The 14,322-nt window shown below is 37.2% G+C and overlaps 1 protein-coding gene across 5 annotated transcripts in view; it reads right to left on the minus strand.

Moving 5' to 3' along the window:
- AGTPBP1 (ATP/GTP binding carboxypeptidase 1) overlaps window positions 1-14,322 on the minus strand; it is a 192,405-nt gene that overhangs the window by 151,906 nt on the left and 26,177 nt on the right. For 4 of the 5 annotated variants that reach the window (XM_081275394.1, XM_081275395.1, XM_081275396.1 and 1 more), the window contains exon 2: window positions 12,471-12,535. In XM_081275394.1, the coding sequence (XP_081131520.1) occupies window positions 12,471-12,502 (32 nt within the window). In that variant the 5' untranslated portion in view covers window positions 12,503-12,535. Of the gene's footprint in view, window positions 1-10,910; window positions 11,015-12,470; window positions 12,536-14,322 lie in introns of those variants that run through there. The other variant, XM_081275398.1, reaches the window with a different exon arrangement.

Raw genomic sequence — 14,322 nt, forward strand, 5'->3', positions numbered from 1 at the left:
GAAAATCTCATGATCAACAGGACACTGGGTAGAGTACACATAGGAATCTTGTCTTAATAGTGAGTAAATATTTAGTCATTGACTGAGAATAGCTCTAGTCACAGCTAACAAATACTAAAAGTAAGACTCAAAAGATTCCAACTGGTGAGGCTGGGGCTCAGCAGTAGAGCGCTTGCCTTGCATGTATGAGGCACTGGGTTTGATCCTCAGGACCACATAAAAATAAATAAACAAACTAAAGACATTGAGTCCATCTACAACTAAAAAAAAAAAAATCTTAAAAAAAAAAAAGATTCCAACTGGTTTCCAAGTAACTTAACCACATTCTAGAATATGGGGTACAAGAATATTTAAGGAACACAAAAATGTTCAGGATGACACAAAGTAAAATGCACAATAAAAAACTACCAGGCATGCACAGAAACAGGAAGTACAATTTATAATAAAAACAATCAATCAAAATATACAAAAAACTGACATACACAGTAAAATTAACAGACAAGGATATTGAAAAGGGTTTTAACTCTTTTATAACTGTGCAACAAAGTCACTCAAAAAATATAAAAAAGACCCAACTCAAACTACAATGAAATATACATTGTATGAGTTCCAGAAGAAAAGATAAGTAAACTTAAAGACACAGCAATAAAAATTATCCAAAACATGTTCAAAGGGAATTCAGGGGGAAAAAATTAAAAGACCAATAATCTCTAGGATATTTTCAATGAACCAAATACATAAGTAATTGAAGATACTAAAAGGAAGGAGAGAAGGGAGAAGACAAAAAAAAAGATAATAAAATTCTCTTAAGAAAAAAATGATAAACATAGTGGCATATTATTTAAACTTATTTAAAACATAACTGACTGTAAACAAAGTTATTTTGAGGGTTCATAGCATATGTAAAAGCATATATAAAAATATGCCAAAGGTTAGGAAGGAGGAGAGAGAAGGTTTTTATACTACACAGGAAGTAACATATCAAATAAAGATAATGTGGTAAGTATACTTGCTATATAGTATAAATGCTACAGAAACCACTAACATAAAACAGAGTCCTAGCGAATAAGGAGCTTAATAACACCTATGAAGGAAATAAAATAAAATTTTTTAAAACACCATTCATTAACTAGTCAAATATAAATTAATAGATGAGCAAGAGAAAGTGAATTGTTTCAAAAAACAATTCCAAGCCAAGATGGCTTCACTGATGATTATTACCAAATACTTTAAAGAAGAAATTAATACCAAATTTATGCAACTCTTCCAAAAAAATTGAAAAGGAAGGAATATTTATTTCCCTGTTCTAATATTCTATGAGGCCAGCATCACCCTAATACAAAAATCAAACAAAAATATTACAAGAAATCAGCATATCAATAAGCTCCATGAACACAGATGCAAACATTCAAAAACAACCTTTCAGCAAAACAATATAACGATATAGAAAAAGAACAATAATATAACAAGGAAGTTTATGAACATCACAGGAATGAAAGGTTGGTTTAACGTGAAAATATTCAATATAATTTACCTATTAACAAAATGAAAAACCTTACAATAATCTCAACAGATGAAAAACCATTTCACAAAATTCAACATTGATTTTAGATAAAAGCTCAGCAGACTAGAAATAGATGGGAATTACTTCAACTAATTAAAAAAAAAAAACTTCTACAGAAACCTACAGCTAACATAATGCTTAAAGGTAAAAGAACGAATGTTTTTTCTTCTAAGATGAGAAGACAAGAATGTCTAATTTCACCACTTCCATTCCATATTGTACTGAGGGATCTGGTCAATGTGATAAGAGAATAAAAACAAAAAACAGACATTCAAGTTGGTAAGGATGACATAAAACAGACTTTGTTCACAAATAGCATGACTGTTACAACCTCCAGAAATTCACCAAAAAAAGGTATCTGAATTAATAGAGCATACAGCAAGGTCGTAGTACACAAGAATAACACACAGAGATCAAGTATATTTCCATATACAAATAACATTTGGAAACAAACTGATAATAACACATTAACAATAACGTGAAAAAAATGAAATAGGGATAAATTTGACAAACTGAAAGAAAGACAGTGCGCTGAAAACTATACTACCAAAATCAAAAAAAAGATCATAAATTATAAAAAGATATCCCATGTCTCAGGGTGAGAAGATTCAATATTATTAAAATGTCAATTTTACCCAAACTAATCTACAGAGTCAAGGCAATCCCAGTATAAATCCCAGCATGCTGATTTTTCAGAAACTGTCAAAAACTGATGCTAAATTCATATGTAAATGTAAAACTTTCATTTCATCAAACTTTAAAAAAAAATATAATGAAAGACCAAGACCATCTGATTTCAAGATTCATTCTAAAACTACAGTTACTAAGGCTGTATGATACTGACACTAATACTGACAACTAAATCAATGGGACAAAACAAGAGCCCTAACATATACATGAAAAACTTATTTTTGAAAAAGGTGCAGAGGCAATTCAGTGGAGAAAAGAAAGTCTTTTGAAAAATGGTGCTGGAACAATAGGATATCTATATGGAGAAAAAAAAATTTCTATCCATACTTTATACCATATATAAAAACCAAATCAGACTTAAATGTAAACCTAAAACTAAAATGTTAATAGAAAACATTGGTATGAATAGGTTAAGCAAATATTTCTGATACAAAGTCCATGAAAAAAAAACAATAAGCACATCATCTAAACTAATAACTTTGAATCTTTAAGATACTGTTTTGAATATGAAAAAATAAGCAACAGATTGAATGACAATGTTTGCAATTCAAATACCTGACTGAGGACTTGTATCCCAAATACATAAAGAACTTACTCTATAGTAAAAAATTAATGGGAAGATTTGAAAATATTTGTCACAAAAATACATTAAATATAAATAAGTGCATGAAAAGATGTTCAACATCATAAATCATTAGGGCAATGAAAATTAAAATCACAGTGAGATCTCCATACCTGGATTAAAACAGGTACAAGCTAAAAAGAACAACCGTACTTACGTGTTGGTGAGAAAACAGAGGACCTAAAACTCTCATCTACTGCTGGAGGAAGTATTATATTGTACAATCTTTCTGAAAACAGGTTTTGGCAGTTTCCTAAAAATAAAGTACAGACCTACCATATGATTCAGCCATTCCATTACTTATCCAAGAAAAAAGAAAGCATATATCCATACAAATACATAAATAAATACTTATAATGGCTTATCTATGATAACCAAAATCTAGAAATAACACAGTTACTAAATAAATAAATGAATGAGTGTATCATACAATGGAAACACTACTCAATAATCAAAACAACTATTAATGATAAACACTACAACCAACATGAATCTAAAGAGAGATGAATCTGAACTACAATTGTACTAAGTAAAAGAAGCCAGATTCACACTACCACCTTCTAACCCAACAACCCCCACAAAAGATATACTGTGTGGCTTTGTGTATTTAAAATTCTAGAAAAGTAGGACTAGGAATATAGCTCAATGGTAGAGTACAAGGCCCTGGGTTCAACCCTCAGAACCAGGGGGAAAAATTAAAATTCTAGAAAAGCAAACACCCTGCAGTAACAGAGAGCAGATGAGTGATTGCCTCGAGTGAAAGAGAAGGTGAAAGTGAAGGAATACAAAAGAACACCAGAAAACATCTGGATATGCTGATTATTATATTGATTGAGAAGATGGTTTCACAGGTATATATGTAATATATGTCAAAGTGTGTAAAGATAAAAATGTATTAAACTGTATATACTAAATTTATGTATACAGCAGTATGTTGATTTTACATCAATAAAACTTTTTGAAATTATAAATGGCCAAATAAGAAATAACAGTGAAGTGAACAGAGTAAACTCTAAAAAGGAGTCTAGGGGAGTACTAAAGGAGATTTAGATTGTATTTATAGACTATCTCATAATTCCTGGCTTTTAAAGGAATCAGGTAAATCAGATAGTAACAAAAGCACAGAATCTGAATATTGTAAAGCCCAGATTACGTTAAAATGGTACGAAATAAGAGTTAACAGATTCGGGAGCTGGGCCTGTAGCTCAGTGATAGAGCACTTATCTAGCATGTGTGAGGCACTGGACTCAATCCTCAGCACTACATTTAAAAAAAAAAAAAAAAAAAAAAGAGTTAACAGATTTAAGCCAGGCATGGTGGCACATGCCTATAATCCCAGCAATTCAGGAGGCTGAAGCAGGAGGATCACAAGTTCAAGGCAAAACTCAGCAACTTAGCAAGGCCCTTAGTGAAATCATCTAAAAAAAAATTTTAGATATTTTTTTCTTGCATATGAACACAATGCCTTTACTTTATTTATTTTTATGTGGTGTTGAGGACTGAACCCAGTGCCTCACTCATGCTAAGCAAGCGCTCCACCGCTGAGCCACAACTCTAGCCACTCATCTCAAAATTTTTTAAAAATAAAATAAAAAGGGCTGGAGATGTGGTTCAATGGTAAACTATCTCTAGGTTCAATCCTCTATACCAAAAAGAAAAAGTAAAGAGAGTTAGAACACAGATAACAGTATTGCTTTTTAACAAGAAAAGGGGCACATTCTCTGGAATAGTAAATAACAGGTGGGTTAAGCAGAGAATGAGATCAAATAAATACAATGCAAGTATCTAAATAAATACAATGAGTATATAAGTACAATGCAAGAAATGTGAAGGTAAAGCATTGTACTATCTCTAGGATATATGAGAAAAGGTCATTTGCTCAGGATATATATGTGATACACTTGAGAATTTCAAAGGTTTGAAGGATATAAAGTATAAATTAGTACAAAAACTGGGGAAACACACTTTCCAAAGCACAATAATAAGACTATTGGGGCTTGATTCAAGTTGATCAATAATTTTAATGATACCTGCCAAAAAGCTTGTTCATCCTCAAATTTCATTTGGCTGCTCAATCAAGGTTATCCAGGGTAAGGACTTTGTCAGGTGAGGGTAATGGAAAAATACAAACTGAGGTGAAACATTTCAGGTACCTATAAAAGTGGACATTAGATTCTACAACAGATAAGACAGAAGGAGATGAATGAGAGAAATAAAATCCACAGATTACAGCTCTAAGATAGGTGGAAATCCTGCAGTATAGATATTTTAGCAGAGAAACTGAAAAAATAAAAGATTGCAGTTGTGGAAGAAACTGAATCAGTATTCTGAATGAGGATTTTTCTGGTGATAAGATTTAAGCATGACCATGACAATGAAGATTGGTGTGTACAGAAAACCTGTACTTCTTGTATTTTACAAGTTTTGCTTATTTAATTTAAATTAACGACTACTAATATGGATCCCCGCCCCCGGTACTGGGGATTAAACCAAGAGGCACTTAACCACTGAACCACATCCTCAACCCTTTTTTGTATTTTATATTGAGATACGGTCTCACAAAGTTGCTCCAGGCCTCTCTAAGTTGCTGAGGCTGGCTTTGAACTTGCAATCTTCCTGTATCATCCTCCAAAACCACTGGGATTACAAGTACATGCCACCACACCCAGCCAATATGGTCTTTTTTAAAAACATATTTATTTTTTAGTTATAGTTGGACACAGTATCTTTATTTATTTATTTTTATTGGTGCTGAGGATCAAACCCAGGGCGTGGCACGTCCTCCACAACCCCATCCCCCAGCCAATATGGTCTTTAAATTTACAAATCAAATGAATCCAACAGCAAACTTTGTTTAAATTAAACAAGTCTGAATATTCCACCACTTCTCCAGATTTTCTATAAAGAAAGTTTCAACTCAGGCTTGCCTCTTTAAGTCTGTATTACACAATAAACACCTACTTATGTGTACCTTATTTTCTAATTTTATGTACCTCATAATTTAATACTTCACCATGAAGTGAATAAGTCACCATACTGCATTTGTTCTTTAATCAGTTTATGAGCTTTGTGTAAACAAAGAATAGGGATCTTTTTAAGAATACACTCAACTTCCATTTTCTTCAAAGCATCGTATTAAGTGTTACATTTGTGTTTCTTTTCTACTCTCACAGATTTATTACCAAGTTAGATAAAAGTATTGAATAGCTAACTCATGATGGAGAAATAGATTGAAAAAGGGACAAAAGAAAAATGAAAGTATCAACAGAAAGCCTCTGGAGACATGGAATAAATATACACAATAAATTTTCTGTGGAAACTGGTATGGCTTTGATCAAGTTTGATGAATGAAAAATAATTCAGAACAATTCCTGTATTCAGAGCTATGGAAGATATTTATATAAATCCTCAAATAGTCTCAATATACTATACAATCCTCCCTCATGCCTGGGGGCAGGGAGGAGAGGGAGAGTTCCAGGATCCCTGCAGATACTAAGACCCATGGATAGTCAACTGTCTTAAATAAAACGGCACAAGATTTGCATCCTCTGGTATATCTTAAATCATCTCTAGATTACATATAATACCTAATGCAATGTAAATGCTATGTAAATAGCTGTTTAACTGTATTATTTGAGGAATAACAAGAAAAAAGTCTGTACAAGTTCAGTACAGACACAATTTATTTTTTTCAAATATTTTTCATCAGAGAAGGGAAGATGGCGGCGAAGGGAGTGCATCACCACCGTGTGCCGCGTCACTGTGCGGGAGAATGATGAGTTAAAACAGCTGAAGGCTGTCTTGTTGGGAATTTCCAGCGAAACTGAGGTGCTCCAGAATCTAGTGGAGGGATTTTATTCGCGTGAGGATCGGTGGCTGGGGCTCGGTCGCGGGCGATTTCTCCGCACAGAGGGTCGCACGGCTTGTTCGGCGGATTGCCCCGCGGCCGGAGTCTGCGGCGCGCGCTGGGAAGCGGAGAGGTGGCGGCAAGGAGGTGCAGCGCTGCGGATCCTGTGGGCTTCTGCCAGCGGTGGAATGGCTGCGCTCAGTGCTTAGTTCTGGGTTTGAGACGGAGGAGGGAAGCGGTCCAGTTCGGTTCTCCACACCGGTCAGTCCACGGAGGAGGCCAGCGGCCGCCATCTTGAAGAGCTGACGTAATCATCCCTGTTTTCTACTGATCTCAGCTCATTCAGCTACGGAACAGGTGATTTCAGGCTGTTATTTGCCTGCGTCTCGCAGACAGATAGCTCAGGCTCAGGGCTAGAGAACCCGCGGAGACGGCTTCTTGGAGCTCGCCCCTAGCAGAGCGTGCTCCGAGCTCTGAGCAGCCGGGTTCTGGTTCCCAGAGCTGCTTTGGTCCAGGGCTGGGGAACACACGGAGACTGCTTCTTGGAGCCTGCTCCTAGCGGACCGTGCACCGAGCTCTGAGCAGCCGGGTTCTGGCTCCCGGAACTGTTTTGGCCGAGGGCTGGGGGAACCCGCGGCGTCTGCTTCTTGGAGCCCGCTCCCAGCAGAGCGTGCACCGAGCTCGGGGAGGCCGGGTTCTGGCTCCCGGAGCTGTTTTGGCCCTGGGCGGGGGATCCCGCAGAAACTGCTTCTTGGTCCGGGTCCTGCTGGGTGCTGTGGGGGCCAGAGGGGCAGAGTGGAACTGCCGCCTGCACCCAGAACAGGCCAAGCGACCCGCCAGCGTGGTATCACGTCACCCCAACTGCAGCTGGGGCCGAAGAGAGCAGCCGCCCATGCCTGGATCAGGTCCAGCGACCCGATGGCGTGGTAGTCAAGTCACCCCATTTGGAGTAGGGGCCGAGCAGAGCCGCCGCCCGAGCCTGCAAGGTAGGCAGACCTGCGACCCACTGGCGGGACAGGCCCGGTGGCCTGCCAGCGTGGTGGACGCATCGCACCGATTGGAGTGAGGGCTGAGCGGGGCCACTGCCTATGCCTGGAAAAGGCCCAGCGACCCACCGGCGTGGCAGTCAAGTCACCCCATTTGGAGTGGGGGCCGAGCAGAGCCGCCGCCCGAGCTCGCAAGGTAGGCAGACCTGCGGCCCACAGGCGGAACGGGCCCAGCGGCCGGCCCGCGAGACAGGCACGTCACACTGGTCGGAGTGAAGGCGGAGCAGAGCCGCCGCCCGTGTCCGGAAAAGGCCCAGCGACCCGCCGGAGTGGCAGTCAGGTAGCCCCATTTGGAGTGGGGGCCGAGCAGAGCTGCCGCCCGAGCCCGCAAGGTAGGCAGACCTGCGACCCACCGGCGGAACAGGCCCAGAGGCCTGCCAGCGTGGTAGACACATCACAACAATTGGAGTAGGGGCCGAGCAGAACCGCCGCCCTCATCCAGATCAGGCCCAACGACCCGTGGGCGTGGTAGTCATGTCACCAAAATTGGTGTGGGGCCATAGCAGAGCCGCCACCCGTGCCCGCAGGGGGAGCAGACCTACGACCGACCGGCAGAGCAGGCCTAGCGGCCCGCCAGCGTACTAAACAGATCACCCCAATTGGAGGAGGACCACAGCCACTACCCGCTCTGCAAGGGAGATTTTTCAACTATACAAGACCAATATAAATAAATAGGGGGAAAATTTCAAAAACAAAACAGTTTTACCAAGCAGAAAGAAACGTGAGCAGTATGAAAAGACAAGGCAAGAAAGGACCACAAGCAATGCAGGGTCAACTCAACTTTAGAAGAGGTAATAGCTGCAACAGATGGAATGTCAGACAAAGAATTCAGGATATACATGCTTCAGATGATCTGGAGTCTCAAGGAAGACATCAGACAGCAAAATCAGACAATGAAAGATCACTTTGACAAGGAATTATATAAACAAATCCAAGAAGCAAAGGATCAATTATACAGGGAGATAGAGGTAATAAAAAACAAACAAATAGAAATCCTAGAAATGCAGGAAGCAATAAACCAACTTAAAAACTCAATTGAGAATACTACAAGCAGAGTAGAACACTTAGAAGATAGAACATCAGACAATGAAGACAAAGTATTTCAACTTGAAAAGAACATAGACAGCTCAGCAAGACAGTTAAGAAACCATGAGCAGAACATCCAAGAGATATGGGATAACATAAAGAGACCAAACTTAAGAGTCATTGGGATACAGGAAGGCACGGAGCTCCAAACCAAAGGAATAAACAATCTATTCAATGAAATAATACGAGAAAACTTCCCAGACTTGAAGAATGAGACAGAATCCCAAATCCTAGAAGCCTACAGGACGCCGAATGTGCAAAATCATAAGAGATCCACACCTAGACACATTATAATGAAGATGCCCAACATACAGAATAAGGAGAGAATTTTAAAAGCTACAAGAGAAAGGAAGCAGATTACATTTAGGGGTAAACCAATCAGGATAACAGCTGATCTTTCAACACAAACTCTGAAAGCTAGAAGATCCTGGAATAACATATTTCAAACACTGAAAGAAAATGGGTTCCAGCCAAGAATCGTGTATCCGGCGAAATTAAGCTTCAGGATAGAAGATGAAATTAAAAGCTTCCACGATAAACAAAAGTTAAAAGAATTTGCAGCTAGAAAACCATCTCTTCAAAAAATCCTTGGCAAAACATTGCAGGAAGAGGAAATGGAAAATAACAATGAAAACCAACAGTGGGAGGTAGGACAATAAAGGGGGGAAAATAATCAAAGAAGAAAACAAATCAGGTTTAGTAACATTAATAAACAAATATGGCTGGAAGAACAAACCATATTTCAATAATAACCCTAAATGTTAATGGCTTAAACTCACCAATTAAGAGACACAGGCTAGTAGAATGGATCACAAAACACGACCCAACAATATGCTGCCTACAGGAGACTTGTTCATTGTTGGTGGGACTTCAAATTGGTGCGCCAATTTGGAAAGCAGTATGGAGATTTCTTGGAAAGCTGGGAATGGAACCACCATTTTACCCAGCTATTCCCCTTCTCGGTCTATTCCCTAAAGACCTAAAAAGAGCATGCTACAGGGACACTGCTACATCGATGTTCATAGCAGCACAATTCACGATAGCAAGATTGTGGAACCAACCTAGATGCCCTTCAATAGACGAATGGATAAAAAAAAAATGTGGCATTTATACACAATGGAGCATTACTCTGCATTAAAAAAATGACAAAATCATAGAATTTGGAGGGAAGTGGATGGCATTAGAGCAGATTATGCTAAGTGAAGCTAGCCAATCCCTAAAAAACAAATGCCAAATGTCTGCTTTGATATAAGGGGAGTAACTAAGGACATAGTAGGGACGAAGAGCATGAGAAGAAGATTAACATTAAACAGGGATGAGAGGTGGGAGGGAAAGGGAGAGAGAAGGTAAATTGTATGGAAATGGAAGGTGATCCTCAGGGTTATACAAAATTACATACAAGAGGAAGTGAGGGGTAAGGGAAGAATAATACAAGTGGAAGAAATGATTTACAGTAGAGGGGGTAGAGAGAGAAGAGGGGAGGGGAGGGGAGGGGGAATAGTAGAGGATAGGAAAGGCAGCAGAATACAACAGACACTAGAATGGCAATGTGTAGATCAATGAAGTGTAAATGATGTGATTCAGCAATCTGTATACGGGGTAAAAATGGGAGTTCATAACCCACTTGAAAACTGTGAAATATGATATATCAAGAACTATGTAGTGTTTTGAACGACCAACAAAAAAAAAATAATGATAAGTTATTGATTTAAGAGGATGAAAGTTACCTCTGTAATCCAGATTTTTCTTAATATAGATTGAATTCTAGCATTCTATCAAAAAAAAGGAAAAAGCAGCTTTGCATGTATGAAGACATAAATTGGTGTGAGCATATTTTATATACAAACAGAGATATGAAAAATTGTGTTCTATATGTGTAATAAGAATTGTGATGCATTCTGCTCTCGTGTATTTAAAAAAATAAAAACAATTTTAAAAAAATATTTTTAATCCACAGTTAATTGAATATACAGATGCAGTATAGTGGCTACAGAGGGCCAACTATGCTATAAAATGGGAGAAGAAAGATTTTGACCCCTTTCTATTATAATTCACCTTATTGCATTCAGCTTTCTTCACAGAGCAATATGACAAGTATTACCAGAAATTATAATTTCCTTTAGATGAAGATCATTTATAGTGATCCCAATTTAGACAGCCTAAAACAACAACAAAAATAACAATAAATATCCAGTGAATATCATTTCATGAGGGGGGGAAAAAACTGAACTTAGGAGACAGAGGATTTCAAACTTTCAAGTGACTTTACATTTTTACTATGTTCTAGTAACTAGATAGTTTAGCTATCAGTAGAAATATCTTACTTATTTAACCCAACTGAAAAAGGCTGGTATTCCTTTTTAAAACACACACACACACACACACACACACACACACCCCACACCCCACACACAAAATGCCTAGTTTCTTTCCTATAGAAATTATACAAGAATATGAACAACATAATTTGCTATGATATCTTACATCTTACATAGTTAATAAATAGAAAACCTAGCAATTTAAGGAACAAAACTTATCTAAATAAACTGCATGTATATTACTCAGAATTAAAGAATACCTATAAATGCAAAGTTGCAGATATGTAAACATAAAATACAACACTACTAACAAAGCAGAAAATTTTATTATCAATATTAATAGACTATAATTGACTGAACCAGTCAGGTACTAGTTAATCTTCACAAAATTAAAATAGCACTATCAGGGACTGGGGTTGGGGCTCAGTGGTAGAGCGCTCACCTAGCATATGCGAGGCACTGGGTTTGAGCCTCAGCACCACATAAAAATAAATAAATAAAGGTACTTTTAAAAAATAGCACTATCATTAAAATAATTTCACAGATGAGAAAACTAAGACAATAACAGAGGTAAGCAATTCCATTCAAAACTGTATATTAAGAAAATTCCAATACAGGGCTAGGGTTGTGGCTCAGTGGTTGATTGCTTGCCTTGCAGGCGTGAGGCATTGGGTTCAATCCTCAGCACCACATGAAAAATAAACAAAGATATTGTGTCCATCTATAACTAAAAACAAAAATTTTTTTAAGAAAATTCCAATACAGAATCAATCACATTTCACTAACTTTTAACTGAAAGAAACATGTCCAACAGAAAGAATATAATGTACTTTAACTCAGAGGTCAGTTAAACTTTTTCTATAATGGGCCACTCAGCATATATTTTAGGCATTGTGGGCTATAGTATGTCAAAACTACTCAACTTGGCAATCACAGTACAAAAGAAGCCGCAGACAATGTTAATAAAAGGGTAGAGTTGTGTTCCAATAAAACTTTATATACACTGAAAATCAATTTTCCTATAATTTCATGTCCCAAAATACTATTATTTTTTTAATTTTTTTAACCATTTAAAAATGTAAAAACTATTCTTAGACCATCGACCATACAAAACCTGAAGGTGGGCCAGATTTGACCCATTGGTTGTTTGCTGAATTGTACTTCAACTAAAGAATATCAATAAAATACAAAAATAATATACTACTACTTGAATATTTTATAAAGTATTTGGTTTCAAGTAATTGTTTTGTGTATTAGTTCTGTAATTTAAACATACTAAGATTCAAAACTACAGTACCTTTTCTCGGGTATCACTTTCAACTTGCTCATCTTGAGTTACTTCATTTCACCATTGCAGATAATCTACAAGAAAAATGTTAAATGATATTGAATACTTAAACAATTATGTTTTCCATACATTAGATGTCATAAAAGCCATATAACTGAAAAATTACACTATGGACAATCTAACACTGAAAATCAAAAGAGAATGAGTGATTCTGGCCAAATCACTTCAGGGTACAATGTGTGACTACTAAAATATCTAAAATCAATGAGGAAAACATAATCCAAATCATGGAGCCACAAAAAAAGCAGAAACCATTGGGTACCAGTGGTGTAGGCTCCCAGGAGCTAAGACAGGAGGATTGCAAGTTCAAGGCCAGCCTCACCAATTTAGGGAGACACTAAGCTGGGGACATAGCTTAGTGATTTAGTATCCCTGGGTTCAATCCCTAGTAGCAAAAAAAAAAAAAAAGAAAGAAAGAAAGAAAGAAAGGAGAAACCAAGCATAACTGTTTATGATCACAGTGTAAAGGTTCCTTTTGAGACAGTTCAAATCATCATTCTTTCTAAATTCCTCCTTAAAGTCCTCAAACCAATCACAGCATCCTATGACTAGTATACTTATTGGCCACTATTCAAAGAGTAGCCCTAAGCTGGTAAATATGTGTGGTTATCTCTTTATAAGAAAACTTTTTAAATTAATAATAACATGTTTAGACAGAGTAAAAAAACTTCTCTAATATTATCTTATTTAATGTACTTACTGCACATTTTCAATAGTTTTCATCTTTGGCAAGCATTCATTATTGACTTTAAACAATCTTATATCTTGATTCACACAATTTTTATAACTTTTCAGATTTACGTTGCAACTATTCACCTTAAAATATCCTAAATGTTTAATTTTATACACCAATGCTTACTGAAGCAGAATTTTGTGGCATTACTAGAAAATGAAAAAATCACTGTGATGTGAATCTAACAAATTAATCACATTTATACAATATTTAGTAATGCTGCATTTAAAGGAAAACAAAACATAATAAAAAATCAGATTTCAAATTATTCTCTTAATTGAGAAGATACAAGAATTCTAAATTCTATCATAGTCAACTGTATTTCAACAGTTAAATGATTCAAACTTGCAGTTCATAATAAAATGCTTAACCACGGGCATTACTCTCCTCTCCTTCCTGAAATTGGATTAAAATAGATAGTAAAGAAAAAAAGTTATGTTCAAGGCCACAGCAACAAGAAAGGAATCTAAGGGGAAAGGGGTAATGGGAACTCTGCCCAGAAGAACCCAGGAAACTAAGAACCTGGAGACTCAGAAATGCCAAAACTGACTGCTGAGAATATCATCCTATCTCCTCAATCTCTCCATGCCCCACCATCATGGAAAATGATCAATAAGCAGGCATCTGACTCTGACAAATAATCTTGGAACTGATCACCTGAAAGAATCCTGTTTTCTGAAACTTAAAATTATTACAGGAAAAGGCCAGCACTGAGCCTGACACCCTAGAACAAAGCCAGTGTAGTGCTTATACTCTGCTTTTTATTGCTGAAGCCTGAAGCCAAAACACTTCAGGAAAAGAAAAACTTTCTGTTGTGAAAGTTTGTGTTAATTTCAGGATGGGGTAACAAAAAGAGCAGGTACTTAGAAGCAGAAGTGCTGGATTTCACCAAGTTTGTAGCTTTGCCAAACAAGTAGGACAAAGTGAGAAAGGGCAAAGAAGCTGAATGTGTTTGCCAAGGAGTAATTATAATAACTGACAATGGAATTTAGGTATAATCTACCTTTTCCCCTTTATTGGGTCACTTCTATAATCATAAAATCATGCTGTTATTTCTGGGTCTTATGG

This window comes from Spermophilus citellus (assembly GCF_964194105.1).
Source record: "Spermophilus citellus genome assembly, chromosome: 2".
Lineage (NCBI taxonomy): Eukaryota > Metazoa > Chordata > Mammalia > Rodentia > Sciuridae > Spermophilus > Spermophilus citellus.